At 32.5% G+C, this 17,555-nt stretch overlaps 1 protein-coding gene and 1 long non-coding RNA gene across 10 annotated transcripts in view; one reads left to right on the forward strand and one right to left on the reverse strand.

The window, feature by feature from the left end:
* Positions 1-16,680, reverse strand: part of LOC148237156 (rho GTPase-activating protein 23-like) — a 199,593-nt gene extending 182,913 nt beyond the window's left edge. For all 9 annotated transcript variants that reach the window (XM_088183351.1, XM_088183349.1, XM_088183344.1 and 6 more), the window contains exon 1: positions 16,438-16,680. In XM_088183351.1, the coding sequence (XP_088039477.1) occupies positions 16,438-16,448 (11 nt within the window). In that variant the 5' untranslated portion in view covers positions 16,449-16,680. The remainder of the gene's footprint in view (positions 1-16,437) is intronic.
* Positions 10,178-13,775, forward strand: LOC148237157 (uncharacterized). Its single transcript, XR_015809145.1, has 2 exons — positions 10,178-10,493; positions 10,594-13,775. It is a non-coding gene; the product is annotated as an uncharacterized LOC148237157 (long non-coding RNA).
* Positions 16,681-17,555: the final 875 nt, after the last annotated feature.

A 17,555-nucleotide genomic window follows, 5' to 3' on the forward strand; every position in this document is an offset into this window, starting at 1 on the left:
AACACTCGTGTCATGATTAATAACTGTGTCACTCATAACCATGCGGTCATGGAATTGTAACGTTTCATAATAAAAATGATTTTTTTTATAATGCATTCCATTGTTATAAAGTAACATAAGTTTTTTGTATGGCTCTTCGAGATTATTAAATGTATAATACTAGAATTTTTTTAATTCATTGAATCCAAGATGTTCCAAAACATTACACCAGATATACGAGTATAATGTCCCATTGTATCGGATATTCTAAAAAAAAAATTGTCAACCTCTTGGAAAGAGTCCAAAATATTTCAAGAATTTTCATGTCTTGATTGAATGAGACATTTTTTGTCTTTCACTCCTACGTTTCTCTAACTTTTCAAAAAAATACTGTTTTTAACACAAAATTTGCAAATATGCAGAGGTCACACAACGGCATTGCACACGTTCGCGCGTCGAATTCACGAATTCCCATCTGTCACACGAGCGAATGTGCTTTGCGAATGACAAGCGACAGACCCGTGTGACTTGAATAAGTATGAGGATTATTCAATTAGCAAACGGGCAAACGGTCATTAATCATGTAAAACAGCGGTCGTAAAACTTTTTCTATGGCGCACCCTTAAATCAGAATAGATATCACGCAAACCCAGGGTAAATTTTCATTATGACAAACACGACATACAACAAGATTTTTAATTTATGCAATTAGTATTACAATTAGTAGAAATTCCCCATTAAAGAGTTTATTTGGTACTTGATAGTTAGCACAGCGCCGCGCTCAAATTTAGATCTGTTCAGACACAAACCTAACATGAACAAATATAATAACGTGTATAATGGGTAATTTGTTTAGATTAAGTTTGGATTTGTACTGGTGATTTTTGAGCGTGGCGCCGTGTTAATTAACAAGTACCATTTATTTTGTATATTTTTTTATAGCAATGGTGTCATTTTTTTGTTATATAATAATAATCCTTAAACATCAAAGAGATATTAAAGACACGTTCAACGCGCAATGTGTGATCTCCCATACTCCCACCACTCAAGTACTATACTATGATGGATGCTTGTATACCTAGTAGTTGACACTTACAATCTCAAAACATTGTCTGTCTAATATTAATACTACCCGTTCGATAACAACACAATAAAAGAAAACGTGCGTTACACAATTCTCGGACATTGGACATTACAGTCTGCATTAGGTGTTAAAGACAATCGATCAAACATGAATCAGCATTAATCAGTGCAAATCAAGGGTCAATCTATCAATTGTTCTAAATTGGCATGTAGTCAGAAAAATTGACATATCTGGCTTGTAAAGAGTTTCAAGCACTTTAGCGCACCCTTATTTTAAACAAAGCACGACACAGAATATATAATGTGCATCTGACATTCATTCAAAGACCCTCGACCAAATGTCCCCCTTTGAGAATTAAAATGCCACTTCGATGCTTACACGCACACATGCTTATGCACAATGTAAGCTGCTGGGCACAATGGCACTTTGCATAGTTACCGGTTTAAGACCCATTTTACAACACGGAATAAGCTTTGCAATAAAATAGAAACGTATATGAGATACAATTATAATCGAGCGTAATCACGGTGAAAGGAAATCGATCGATTTTCAAGAAAATTGCCATAGAGAAAAACGATTTGCAGCATTGCGATGGATAATTTGAAAGATGATTCCAGAAGCAATTGGAATATTTTTTTCAAAATGTATGTGACACGAAAAAAAACATGAAATATTTCATATAACCTTTGTTCCAATTACGTTGTTTTTGTGGGGTATTTTGGGAAAATATGACGGGTGCGGTTATATCACTCGTTTCAGACCTAACAATTATGACTGGGTCTTGTTTTATGTGGTCATGGGGTTGTTATGAATTTATTTGATGAATTTAAGACATTATTTCATGTACTGTATTATGGACGCAAAATTAATTTATCGCACAATTCGCTATTTCGCACATTTAAAAAAAAACAATTTTTTTAAATAATTTTTTTTTTAAATTAAATAAAATATAAACACGAGTGAGAAACGGAAAAAGTTGTGTTGATACGAACAAAAATAAATCAAGGACTCATAAACTTCACACGATTCAAGACAAAGATGGAAATGATTAGACGTTCTGATAGCGGTGAATCTTTTGCTTCAATCGGACGTTCGTATGATACAAACAGGTCTACGAAATGTTCAATTTTGCAAAATAAAAATATAATTAAGAAATACGTTCAAAATTGTGGAAAATAAAGATATATTCCCGCAATCTTTAAAGATATGTTTCCAAAAAAACACAGCAAAAAAAAAACATGGATGAAATGGAAAATCTTTGTCATCGTGGATCGATGACCAACATCAAAAAGATGTCCCTCTGAGTATTTCAATTATTCAAGCAAAAGCTCTTAGTTTGTACAAAGATTGGAAGGATAGATTAAAAAAAGATTTTAACACGGTTTTTCAAGCAAGTAACGGTTGATTTTACAATTTTAAAATTTAATATTAAATTTACTGGAGAATCGGCTGATGCGGATAAAGATGCTACAAATGAATTTATTTCCTAATTATCCAAAATTATTGAAGATGGAGAATATTCCTCTAGCCAAATATTTAATGTAGATGAGACAGGTTTATTTTGGAAAACTCTTTAACATTGAAAAATATGAATGAATCCTTCACGCACCTTGACAATTTTTTAAATATTATGGAAGGTTGTGATCCCAATGGAGAACGCATATCTTAAGTGCCTAGGGCGATCAATAAAAACATATCATGTTATAAAATACTATATGAAGAAAAGAAAAAGAATAGTGGAAAACAGTTAACTCTTGATAACTTTTCAAAGGAAACACCCGCAAACCCCACTTAAACGTGTCTCTTAAACGCCTCTTAAACATATTATATTTACTTGATAAATAAATATTTTAAAATACACACAATTTCAATTTTTTTACTTCCCTCGACTTTCGTACATTCAACATTCGCACACATTTTCAGGAACCAATTATATGCGAAAGTCGAGGCTGCCTGTATTAGGATTTAGAAAACGGCAAAGAAATATTAACTGATAGCAACGTAAAATATTTTTGTTAAAAAGATTGTAAAATTTAAAAAAAATTGGATATTGTCTGTTATTATTTATTATAAATACTAATAAAAAATATGATAATTTTTGATATACTCTAAACTTTGATATACTCTAAAAAGTTATTACTATTTTCTTAAAAAATTCATATTGTTTGTAAATCTGCAAAACTGCCGCGCCACAGTAGGTTTTTTTCATATAAACAAATTAAGCAATAGCAATAAGTAAATACTAAGTAAGGATTTTTGTACATTTTGTCGAAATAAAAATTGATAAAACGTAATGTTTAATGAGGATAATTTAAATTAATAATATATAAAATAATTGTTCCATAAAACGAATTGTTTGTGCATTACTGTTGGACATAATAGTTCAGAACAGTGAACACCCCATGAATCATTTTCCGAAGAAAATAAATTCAAAATTAATTCGTTTTATAAGACAAAATATTTATTTAAGTCATCCCTATTTAATAATAAAAATGCAATTAAACATATTTATATTTTTAATATTTTATTAAGACAGTGATAAAAATAAATTAATATTATTCAAAAAAAAAAGTGGAAAAAAGCAGCTTATACAGTATATCATCACGTGATCTACGTGTGTTTTTAAATTTATGCCCTGCGATTGGTTGTTCACCGGGAGGGGTGTAAAGATACATGTAAAACACAGGGAAGAATTGGTTTTTTAATTCTCGAAGTAAAGTTTTCGAGATTGTTATTGTATCACCCAATTAACTTATTTTTTAAAACATTAAATTTATTTCACAGAAAACATTTAAAAACTCGTTTTCAAACGTTTTAAGTCACGGTTAGACATATTTTTAAAAATTGTATTTGATTTTAAAAGTATTAGTGTTTTATTTCTTATATTTGAGCCATATCTCAGTGATCACGTGAGTTTTGCGTGATTTTTTTCTCTCTAATGACTCATAAGAAGAAATAGACCACAATATTTTTATCAAACGAAAGGTAAAATTTGAGCCATATATTACAAATATATTTATTGTAAATCTTCTTTGACAACATGACAAGCGTTAGCTCAATGCGGTACAACGAAGTTAACACAATCAACAACTACTAACTAGCGAGACACCAGACATTCAAAGCCTGTAAATCTGTGACATCTATTTTATTTGAATTATTAGCATGATAATCGTCTGTGAGATTAGGAAAATCTAGATAAACCTAATCTGTAATGATGGATCGGAATTATAATTATATAATAACCGCTAATACCGATCTTATAGATACGATAGAAATAGAAAATCACTTGAATTTATGGGAGATTCGAACTCAAGTCATTAAGGTATTAGTCACCGATTTATACTATTGGTCCATCGTGCTGGTTAATGAAAGGTCGTGGATTAGATTAGGTTTTATTTTCACTATTTAATTTTTTTTTAATATATTTATGCTATGAAAGCTAGCACCAATTCTTCAGTACGAAGTCAAAATCTACGCAATTTATTTGGCGGACACTCGCATATGATGAGCTTCGCCTCTCTCTTGCTATTGTTCGGCAAATACAGCTACATTATGTAACATTCGTCGTCTCACCTAAACTACTACGCTGCCTTTCGTCTTTACATTCGTATTCTAAAAGTACAGAATTATTGCAATTTTGCAATAAATAACGGAATCTGCTAATCAGAGAGTAACTTTATATCGAGACTAATTATATTTATAATGAACGGGCAATTTAGTGAAGTTTCCATCATAAAACTCCACCTCTGAAAAGTGACTCTCCACCGTTTACTATCGCAAATTGATCTTAAAACGCCACTTAAGAAATCATTTGCTTACATCAAAACCACACAGTTAATCCGATACATGTTTGGCAGGATTAAAAAAATCCAATCGACCACTTTCACGTCCCGCTGGATGCAGCAGCAGCCGACGAAATGGTCATTTCGTTACAAATTAGCCCCGAGGCTATGCGGTGTTACAATCTGAGATCTGAAATCCCACTAGCTGCGCTGCAACAATCAGTGGGTCACAAACTAACGGGCGGGATGGACACTCGGCTGATACTGAACCAACTGTGGGATTCCTTTCTGGTAACGCAGCATCAGGAAGTGGGCAATTTGCAGAGGCAACTGGCATAGTTTTTTTTCTGACAAATTTGCGCTCTACTCGGCAAACTAACGTATGACGCCACCTAGTTAGCTATCAACAAATATTGAAATACACAGAAGAACTTAGATTTTGGATGTAGTTATGCTCTACCAAGAGGAAGTAATATTATACAATCGATTCTATACGACAAATTATTTATTATTGCTTTAAAATATACACATATGATTCCATGTGAAATATATTTTTTTCTTCAACGGATTTTCACTCGAGCTTAACACTCAAATCTCTACTGAGAAAAATATTATTCATAGTTAATGTGTGTGGGTAGCTCAAGTAATTACCCAAATCTATTTTAGATCTGTCTTCCGTGGTTAAACGCCGTTTATCTCTACGCATCTCCAACCAGTTTATCTCAGGTGACTATCGCAGCAAGTGATTTATATTAATTTGTGCGCTCGTCTCTAAAGTAGTTTCCTTTCTTTTTTTTATGCATGACTGCATCATTGAACGCTAAAATATATTATATCGCTATCGAAATTAATAACAACTTAATCAACAACCATATTTGTATATAATAGTTAAAATTAATAAGCAAACACCCAATATATATTACCAACTAACCTACGAATATCGCAAAAAAGAATAGCATATTTTCCGGTAAACGACATATTTTAGTAATAAAACAGCGCAAGTCTTAATTGTAACTCTTACCAGTCCAAGCAAAACAAAGATTTTTTTAAGTAATTTTATAAATCTGTCGGTCCCTCGTTGGCGCGAGGTACCACAGCGGAAGCGTACGGGTACAGGACGCTCAACATTTTGCGCTTCAAAATTTATCCTCCATTATTTTTAAAATATTTGAAAACATAAAATGTGCAGCGGCCAAATACTCATAAGAACAAAAGACGGAATTACCATGACGCGACGTATTAACCGCTTAATCCACATGAATAAACATACTCGCTAAAAATATATGATCCAATTTCCCCATGGACGAGTTAACTCGCACGTTTTAGTATTGCCTTTGATTTACGATATGAACGAGACTCACCATGACCGAGTAACTCGCTAACTGAATATTGAAATTTACCATATACTTTTATTACATTGAGTTTCTACTTATAATTCAATTAACCAGTTTATTCGAACACGTGTAAGATATGGTATTTAGACGTTACTTTGAACTGATTCTTAAAATGTAGAATTTTTTTAACACACGCACATATTATGTATAAATACACATTGCATTTTAATTTAATAATTAAATCAATTTTAATTTGATATGTTTTTGTATTTTGTATACTTTTCATATATTTTGGTTAAGAATTCGGTTTTTAATATTTACGGGTCTGGTGATTTTTTTCAAAACCAATCGAGAAGTTAAATTTAATTTAATTTAATTTAATCAGAATAAGGATATGTTTGCACTTCATATGACTATTTTTCTAGTCACCAATAGTTAGTTTTCAATTCACTTAGCTATTATAATTAGGGAAAATTCCGAGATTTTGAAAAGTTGTCTGAGAAAAAGTAAGTCAGTAAGCGGTTAAGGGATGACTCATCGATCGAAGTTTTAATGAGACATTTAGATCATTAAAATTTTGATTTCAAGAAACCCTCTGCCAGGTGACACTTAGTACCCTTACCCCCACCCTACTGAAACCTGCAAATCTGCATAGGTGCCGCCACCTGGGCTCCGCCCTTTAACCCGAATATTTAAATAAACTCGTTTTTTACTATTCCTTATATTTTTAATAAATTAACGCATGATAAAATTTAACAAATTTCGCACGATTTCATCAATAGCAAACACGCAAGGTAATAGTTTTTATTTTTGTTTAAACACTTAAACGCCAGCGACTCGCCAGTGAGCCACATTTGATTATTTTTTTTAAACAGATTAATTATGTACTTTTTTTTTTAAATTCGTAAAGTTAATTGTGCTAACATCATTTATTAGGAAACCGAATATTTTATATTTATTTAAAAAAAATATACTGACACATGAAGAGAAATAACAGGTGACAAATTAGTCGCTGGCATTTAAAAGGTTAAAAAAATTATAGGATTTGAAATTCCAATGTAAATGACCGAACAGACAGATATTAATCTCATTATTGATTTATTTAGAAGTCTAAAATGTTCCCAGTTCGAATGAACATTTTCAATACTTGATTAAAGGGAGACTATAATTTAACATACAGTAACACAAGTTTATTTTACTAGATACCATTTATGCTTTTGATTATGTGAAAGAGACGCTTTTCTGATTTTACCAGTAATTCATCAAATTTCGAACTGTAACTAAAAATGTAAACCACGATTTAAAATAATCTGAATTGCTAAAAAAATATTAACGTTAAGCGTAATTTAAAAAACATTCATAACAATTAAGCCTACAGCAACCGTTATTGATCGGGTGTTTTCAACAGCAGGAGCAATCTAAACAATGTTAAGAACCAACGAATAATGCGTAATCATTTTTAAAATTACAGTAAAATCAAATAATTGATGTATTTATTTAAATGAATATTATTCGATAATCGAATACTTAGAGCTACGCCGCGTGCACTAGACCCACAGAGAGCCTGCCCACGCACAAGGAACCTGCGCTACCAGATGGAAGAAACAGATACTGACACGCGTTTGATTTTTCATGCTTACAACTTAAGCTTGAACATAATATGGAGCACAGTGAAAAGTTTTTATTGTAAGAGAAATTGTATTGTTCAGAGAAACAATTTCAAAGTTTTATATTTCAATCCTTGGCGAATCTGGTTTCGATGAGGTAACTCGACCGATTCAACCAGATGAGACCGGAGAGAGTTGGCACCGTCTACTTGATTCATATCTTGGTTAAATTCAAGCATCTCACATCATCTAATTATGTGTGTTTTTGCGACTATGCATGTATTATTAAACTACTCTTATAGGCAATAGTAAGCTGCAGCCGCTCGGTAATATGCAATGAGATGCTTGCATGATTTGTGAGTCAATCGAAAACGTGACTTGATAAAGAACGAAATTATGTTGTCATTGTTTGCCAGTATCTAATTGAGTTTCGAAGAAAGTTGATTTTCTTTACGTTGCTTGTGTATATGTATACTTACATACAAACACGTTTGGATGCGTAAACATTGTTATGGCAAACAATCTCACCAAAGTGATGAGAATGAGCGATAGGTGTTGACGTTCATTTTATTCGATCGATTCGTTTAAACACAATAGAATGAGTATTCGCACCTATTTTATCTAAAATAGATAGAAAGACAACAAAAAATATTTACTTGCGTTCTCGTCACATAAATATTTATTTTGGAAATGTTTTTGTGTTCCATATTTTTTAACACTTTGCGATCGGGGTCGTTTGTTTGCATTCAACATTATCACTCCTGCGATAAAGATTAGGACGGTGTTTCTTTCGTATTATTCATCGCGAAGATTGACAAAAAATGGCAAAAACTCTCACACTATGAGCTATGGCATCATGAAATTTGTAAAACTTTTGTTTGGAAATTTTAACCACCTATTTTGCAATGCAATAGAAACAATTTTACTATCCGTCCACATTTATGTCGTTGTGACTTTATGGTTGCTGTCCAAGTGTGCTAACATTTTTTTATTCTCATCACTGATTGAAGAGACTCGTTGATTTGTTGGACTATTTCTTGATCCGTATGAGTTTCTTCACCAAGTGAAATACAAATAGCAATTTTCAGTTCAGCAGAAATATTTTTTCTTTGTGCCATTTTATAAAAATCACTGTTTTACACCAAAAAATATTATTGAATACTATCGAATTAATCTACAAATTGCTAATTACGTACAATTATGATATGGGTGATAGTTTAGAAAGAGATTAGAAAATAAAACGTAATTATTTTATCCGAATGTTTTGACAGAACCACAAATTTCTGCACACTGAATACATCATGAATATGATCAGGCAAGTTTTTAATCCCACATTTGTAAAAACTGACAGGCTGTGAGTTAAAATATTCAGAAAGAAGTGTTTTAACTACACTAACACAATTATTTTATTATTATTTAAATTATGTTGTAGGGACTTAAATAAATGGTAATCTGATGTTACTGTATCGTGAGACTATGGAGGATGAGCAACAGTTTTCCATCCGAGAACATTAATTTTTTCTCGCGTGATTCTCGTAATATGAGGCAGGCGCGTCGCCTTGTTCTCGTCGCTTAATGCGTGTGGAACCCACATGTCTTCCCAATATTTTTAAGTGTCTTTAAATGCTAAAACATGATTATATCCTGTCTTATCTGTATTGGCTTCAATTTCTGCAGTTAGGCAGTAATCATAGATGGTTTTTGGCTTGTCTTTCAAACAAAAAGTTTCAGACTTTTTTTGACGACACAAATATTTTTGGTTGCCGTGATTGCCAATTTTTTTTGTGAAATTCATACAGCATACAAGTGCGTAAAAACACCCTACTCGGAACAAAATCTTCCATTGAAACTTAGGGTGTTTTTTTTATTGTTATGTTCGTAGCGCACTCTCCAAATGCTAATCTAAACATTACCAAAAGAAAGACATGCTACTCGAACAACAAATAAGTCACAAATGAGCGTCAAAGTTTTCTTTTGGGTACCCCTAATATTATAGCTTACTTGTAGATTTATTTTCATGTTCTGTACGTGATACATATAATAAAATAACCTAACATATACTTAAATACGATACCAAGGATATAAATCCTTGCTCGCAAAAGTAAAACGGTTAATCGAAAAGTTTTAATGATACAGTTTATATATTGCATTCGATATAACTTTCCAAACTTTCTTGGCGTATATATCTGCTATACGTCAATACCAATTAGATATTGTGTTAAAACCCGACGTGTGGGTGCTTCAATATGTTTTAAACAATGTTAACAATAAATATATAAAGCGAGCAACTATCGAGAGACTGGTTATATGTAAGTTTAAGCAACACCATTCTGTATTAAGGCCGTCGCGTAGGATTTTCCCATAGCCGTGACGTCACGGTCCAACGGTATAGAGCGCGACGGTCGGCGGCGGCCAGAACTAAACCGTCCGTTGGCGCGCGACGCGTCAGATTCACGTGCGCGTGTTTATTTACCAAAAATCGGTTAAATATCGCAGTTAACCATTTATCCGTGTCGTCGTGTGTTATTCAGTGTTATTTGGTGTATTTGCAACCATGGTTTATACGTGTTGTGTCCCAAATTGCAACGGAAACTACAAGAACGGCCCCAAAGTCAGCGTCTACAAATTTCCTCGAGATGAAGCGACTAAAAACAAATGGATCCGGGCGATTCATCGAGCACATTTTGCTCCTACTCGACATTCTAGGGTACGTATTGTTTTTACACATATAAGTGCTTGTTTATATTTTGCATGTTGATCGATACACACACCTAACCTACAATATAATGGATCATAACATAACATAGGTATGCGAGCGCCACTTTACCGAAACGGATTTCAGACGAAATAGTGAATATTATGACGAAAGAACCGGACGTCATCTGAGCGTTCCCTTGGACAAAAAAGCATTGAAAGAATCAGCAGTTCCGACGAAGCTACCCAATTGTCCAGATTATCTATCTGCTTCGGCTTCTACTTCGACCAGAGAGAGTGCAGAAGAGAGACGCACGCGTATCGACAATTCCAATATAGAAGCTGCAATTGCCAACAGCTATCGTTCCAAAGCTAAATATGATAGTAATAGAGTATTTTCCAATTTTAATCAATTTATTGTTTGTCTAGATAGCCATAATGTCGACGAGGAGTGGACCATAGTCAAGAAAAACGGCCTGGTAAAATTTATTTTAATAGAAGACGTTCCAGCCCCCGTCATTACGCTCTCTGCCGTATTTAGCCAAGACTTAAAATTAACATTATATAAAAACAAAACCCAACTAACTCGCTTAAATAATAAACAAATCCCATTAGCGTTTCAAAATATTAATGATGTAATTGAAACATTAAATACTTTTAAATCTTCTCACCAAAATGTAAACGAGAGTTCCGTCGATGACAATATTCAATTGATCCTCGATACGTTAGCATCGACTCGTACATTAATAGATGAAGATAAGAGGAAATATATCGATTTTTTAAGTGAGCAAGTAAAACTTTTCAATTGTAAAAAAAATCGTTATAGATATTCACCTGATTTTGTAATATTTTGTAGCATTTTGTTCTCAATATCTCCCCACGCATATAGATACATCAGAAGCTTTGATTATATGATTTTACCTCATCCGACTACAGTTCATAAAATTTGTTTAAAATATAATACCGATCCTCAGATTGAACAAAATGAGGCAAATTTTTTAACTTATATTAAACAAAAGTTTCATTTTTTAAAAGATAGTGATAAAGTTGTTAGTTTAATGATTGACGAAATTTATATTAAGCCATATTTTGATTATAAAGGGGGAAATATTGTAGGTATGGCTTATAACACTGAAGAAGCAGCTAAATCTGCTCATGTATTTATGTTACAAAGTTTGCTTTCTTCGTTTAAAGAAGTTGTGCATATTTTACCTGTAAAAACGATGAAAGCAATGGAATTATTTAACTTCATTAAGAGAATTGTAGTCGGTCTACAGAATATAGGATTTAATGTAGTCTGTGTCGTAAGTGACAATAATTCTATAAATCGTAAAGCGATGTCTTATTTTGCTTCACCTCCTCAAGTCAGTATAGTTTACAAACATCCTTGCAAAGATAATGCACCTTTGTTTTATATTTTAGATTCTGTTCACGTATTGAAATGTATACGAAATAATTGGATTAATCAGAAAGATACCGATCAGTCGATTAAGTTTCCATCTTTTGAAAATGTAAACGATGATACTTTATCTGTAGCTTCCTTTTTAAATGTGAAAAAATTGTATCAAATGGAAAATAATCAACTTGTCAAATATGCTCACACATTAAATTTAAAATCTCTCTCACCTAGTTGCTTTGAAAAACAAAATGTGAAATTAGTATTAAATATATTTAACGACAATGTTATACAGGGACTGTTAGAAATAGGTCAGCAGCATAATTTATCTAACCACCGATCTACTGCTGAATTTATTAGATTAATAAAAACTTGGTGGGAAATAGTAAATGTAAAAACACTGCACAAAGGTGACAGATTTAGAAATCCTCTTCAAAATCCTCTCGTACCTGCCGAAGAAAATTCAAAATTTTTAGAAAAATTTCTAGTATGGTTAGATTTTTGGAAAGGATTAAATGTAAAATGTAATAAACTAACCAGAGAAACGCACGATGCAATTTCCCACACGACACACGGGCTTTTACAATTAAGTGAATATTGCAAGGCAGAATTAAATTTCAAGTATTTGCTTCCAGGCAAAATTCAGACAGACAATCTTGAAGCCCGTTTTGGTAAATATAGGACGATGGCAGGTTCTCAATATTTAATTACAATAAGACAAGTGTTTGAAGTTGAATCCAAAATTAGAATCCAAAATTTATTGCCATTAACGTTAACGTCTGAAAAATTTGGAAATATTAATTTAGAAAATAGTATAGAAATTGATAATGAACCTAACGCAGAATCAACTAATTTTATGTCAGAATCTACTAATTTTATGTCAGAAACAACAGACTTCGATTTAATTTATACTGAAGAGGATTTTAATATGATTCAACCACAGTTACCTATATTTACATATTTAGCAGGCTATTGTGCAAGAGTAGTACTAAAAAGAGTTAAGTGTGATATTTGTAAAAAGTTTTTAGTTTTAGACAAACATTTAAATTTTGCTAATTTAGAAGAAAATTTCAATTTTATTAAAAATGTTGATAGAGGCGGTTTATTGTATCCGCACTCTGATTTAGTAAATGTAATTATGCTAAATTACATTACAATAAACAAATTAATTAGCACTAGTCATGAAAATAAGTTTTTAAAATGTAAAGCTCAGAGGGAATTAGTAATATGTTTAACGTTAAATACAGTCGAAGAACATGATTTCTTTCTATCGGAATTTTATTGTCCATCATTGAAGCATACCGATTTTAATATTTTAAGGCTATTAATAAAAACATCTACAAATATATTTTTAAACAATTATATGAAAAAGAAAAATAACATAATATCGATTAATTCTGATGGAAAGAAAAGGAGAAAATTAGAAACACTCACCTCGGGTAGTTAGTTTTAAGATTTTTTTATTTTGTAAATATGTTGGGTTTTGTTTTGTATCATACCAATTAATTTTAATTAGACATATGTCAACTTACTTTAAAAGAGATCAGCTGAGCTGCAAAAAAGATATGTATTCAAATATTAATTTGTATGTATAAATATGGCAATGATTGACTTAATGTATTCACTTTTCCAGATCAAAACAACAATAGATTGAAGTAGCGATTCGAGAGAAAGCTGTTATATGTCAAATAAAATTCAAGTTTTATAAGTGAAATGGAGAAAAGTTATATTTATAAACAAATTATCTTGAACTATAAGAATGAAATTTATGTTAAGACCATGTACTAAAATTTGTTATATGTTTTATGTAATTGAATATGTAAACTCTTATCAAATAAACAGTGAAAAAGTTTTTTCATTAACATACAAATAAACTAGAATTTTCGGACATTCCTTAAATGTACTTTGTTTTAATTATATTTTTTTTATTGACCTATTTTTAAAAAATGTTCTGATAATTTTCAAAACTAGTAATAAAAATCATAAATGAAACCTTGATTTTATTAAATTTAAGAATTATTTTTCATTCTAAAACGGCTATTAAAAATACCGAAATCGTAAAAGCGCGTAGATTCTCTAGTACGTTTGCCGCGCCGAGTATCCCTACACCCAATGACGTCACGCGCGCTGCTGTCCGGCCTTCTATCTAGGTGGTGTTGGTTTAAGGCGCTTACATTAGAACAATGCGTTTATTTTAGACCAGCAACCAAAGTGGAAAGTTTTGAAGTCCAATCAAACCGTCTAAATATATTTTCTAGAATTATATGGTATAAATAGATAACTGAAATTTTTTTCACAATCAGGCGAATTTTTAGATAACATATTGACTATCGATAAGAATTAACTTTTTGGTCGTATGCAAATAAATTATATTTGAGGGTATACAAATCTAATAAATTATTATATACATATATGTGGGAGTTTCTCGTGTCACAGTGGCTAAATCGAGGGTTAACAGAGGAACGTCACAAAAATGTTTAGAACTACTGAGTTCTGGGGTCAAAAATAGGCGATACCGGCCCCTCGACCAGGGATCGGGTTACTCCAGAATCCCAAAATTCTGGTTTTGTACAGGTAAATCAGACCAGATTCAATGTTTGCTTGCATTCGAGCGAGCCGAGATAAGATAGTTGAAGTTGTGTGCATTGGTGGCTTGCGGTGAACGAGATACGATATCTTTTTTCCTTAGGATGCGCCATTCATTATGATATATGTATAATACATGCATACTTTAACACACATGTATGTATGAATATCAAAAAACCAGTATCATACTCGTTAAAAAATCGACGAAAAGTATGTAAAGATAGCGTAAACTAAACAAAAATTTTCTATATTTATATTATCATTTAATTTATGAACTGATATATTGTTGTATTTTATTAAAAGAGAAGTAAAATTGAAACATACAATAAACCAAAATACCCAACCGTGTCCCTGTGCATTATACAAAAGAAGAATCATCGAAAAATTAAAGAGCTCCTATTGTTCGGGTCAGAATTTATATTAAAAGGTCAGAATAAATATTAATTGGTCGGATTTTATATTGAATGGTTAGAATTCAAACTGGACTGGTCAGAATTTATATTAAATGGTAAGAATTATTTTCACAGATGGTCAAAATTATTTTTCAGTCTGTGTTTATTACAGTTAATTGGTCAGTATTTATATTATATAATTTGTATTTTAACCTCAAGGTCAGTTTATGTTGACAGATGGTCAGCATAATACATGGTCATTATCAAGATGTTTTAGGAGCAATTTTTAGTTTGGCTTGCAACATCGTGCGCTCTACCGCCGCTCTGTCGTTATTCCAGCTTCGTTCGACATTGTACATACAATTAAATAGACTCGCTGTGAGTTAATCGCAACGGCGCAACTTGCCACATATAACTTGCCACAGGTCGCATTAATTCACGTTTTGGTAACGTCAACTAGCCGCTAAGATCATGCAATTAAATGCCGTTGGATTTTTTGTGGGTTTGTGCTAAAGGTCGTGTCTACGTCGACAAACCCGAAACGTTTGAGCACCTAAAAACCAACATCCGCCAAGTTATAGCTGAGATAGCGCCCGAAATAAACGAAAGTCATCGAAAATAAAGTAAACTCTGCTGCAAAATGTTCAGAGGCGGCCATTTAATTGATATTAGTTTTCGTAATTATTGAAATACATAAAATATTCGATTAATAAAATAAGTTAAAAAAAGTTGTTTTTTCGGAAACTTAAGTTGGGTCACAAAAAGCATATTTTTTCAGTCAGTGCACAATAACGTCGTTCAAAGCGTATTTATCATATGATTTTAAATTTTTGCCCTGTGATCGGTCGGTCGCCGTGTATGTACACAAGGAATATTGGTTTATTGAGAAACGGCTGTCGACGTTTTTAAATCAAAATGTACTTCTACGTTTTAAGATTCGCTGTGAGCTTTTAGATACAAAAAATATGTGAATTATCACTAAATATCATTCGAAAATATTTTTTTTAAATTTGTTTACAACGATTTCGTCTAAGAACAAAAGAAAGCTAAGAAAGGTGAAAAAATATATTTTTATATTCAATTATTTATTTATTTGAATTTATGTAATATTGACTAATAAAAACCTTTGATAGATTTGAATATAATTTAACATTTTGAGTACCCATTCGCACGTAACAGTGCCTTTTATGTGAGATAATTCAGGTTAAGGCTCACATTCGGCAAAACGCCGAAACTGGTTTGTGCACAAAAACGCACAGCAATTACGTAAACATAAACGTAAACGTAATACGTACGCAAAAAAATCAAGGCTCGATCGCAAAAGTGAGTGCAAAAATCCATTATATAGAACTCGGCTCTGATAGTCGCTATCAAAGCGGCTATGACCTTGAATCGGTTCGCTGGAAAAAAACAACAATCGATACATTCGACGACACGCCGTCGACGGCGCTGGCGTCGCGGACGATTTTCAGGTTATGTACGCCTAACGGTTGTCAAACTATGATTGATAACCGCTATTGACTTTTGCGTTATCGTCGGATATGAGCGAAGATGTTTATAAAAAGTACAAAAGGTTTGTTTACTGTCGGTCCATGCTGCGGCGAACGAAGCAGTTGAGGTTTTAGGGGGCCTTCGCCCCTCGGCCGGCGCTCACGCCTCCATGGCGGCCGTGCGACGATCCGACGGTTGCGACTCGTCGACGCACATGCACACTGCTTATTATTAATATCGTGATCGAATAACGTGACACAAAACACAAGGAAAACGGCGAAGAGACCGGCACGGAACAACACGCGAACAACGCCGGCGCACAGCCGCGCCGAACTGTCACAGCGACCTGCTTTACCTGAGTGCTTTTTTAACTTGTGGCCGTAAAGCGACGTCCGCGGGCCATTGGCGAATTTACGTAAAAACGATATGATTCTCGAAAATATGACCTACTTCGAAAATAAGCCTTAGTGTAATTTTTTAAAAGCCCTAATTGAAAAAATACATTTTTTTTAAAAAAATATGCTTTCTAGTACAGTTCTGTTAAGATTTTGATATACTCTCTCTCCCCGCATAGGGACGTCATTTGGGGAAGGTGGGTGCGTCCATTCAGCCCCTATGAGTTTAATAAAACCTAAGTATTAAGAAAGAACGACTGCTGACCAGTAGTGTAGCTAAGATATGTGCCACACAGGGCGATCCTTAAAATTGCCGCCCTCCCATACATTTTTTGCATAATAAATTGGTTATTATTAAGCTCTTTTTATTCGTGGATTTATATATGTTAGTGCATTTAGGGTTAAGAACCAAACTAGACGATCATATTTGTGTAAACTTATAATTAAGGGACTCTTCCTGATTAGTTTTTTCTGGTAAATTATTTTTCTAGAGTATATAGCTTGCTATAAGCATGTTTAATGATGACGTCACGTTGCCTCGATAGACTCATTACTTGTTATTTTTATAATTACACTAATTTTATTGTAATTCCAAAAATAAAAGAAAAATATGTATTCGATATGGTAATTTTTATTATCGCTAATATCCCAAATATATTAAAATAAACAGATTCACTATATAAAGAGTTATTTTGCAACAAAATATTATTTTCTCTAATTAAATCTTTTATCCATAAGTTTTATTTTGCTTTACATAAAACAAAAAAAGTAAAAATACTCTAGCGGAAAAAAATTTTAAACTTATTTCGATCATA

Source organism: Plectrocnemia conspersa, unplaced genomic scaffold (genome assembly GCF_051122295.1).
Source record: "Plectrocnemia conspersa isolate PC_06_02 unplaced genomic scaffold, ASM5112229v1 ptg000003l, whole genome shotgun sequence".
NCBI lineage: Eukaryota > Metazoa > Arthropoda > Insecta > Trichoptera > Polycentropodidae > Plectrocnemia > Plectrocnemia conspersa.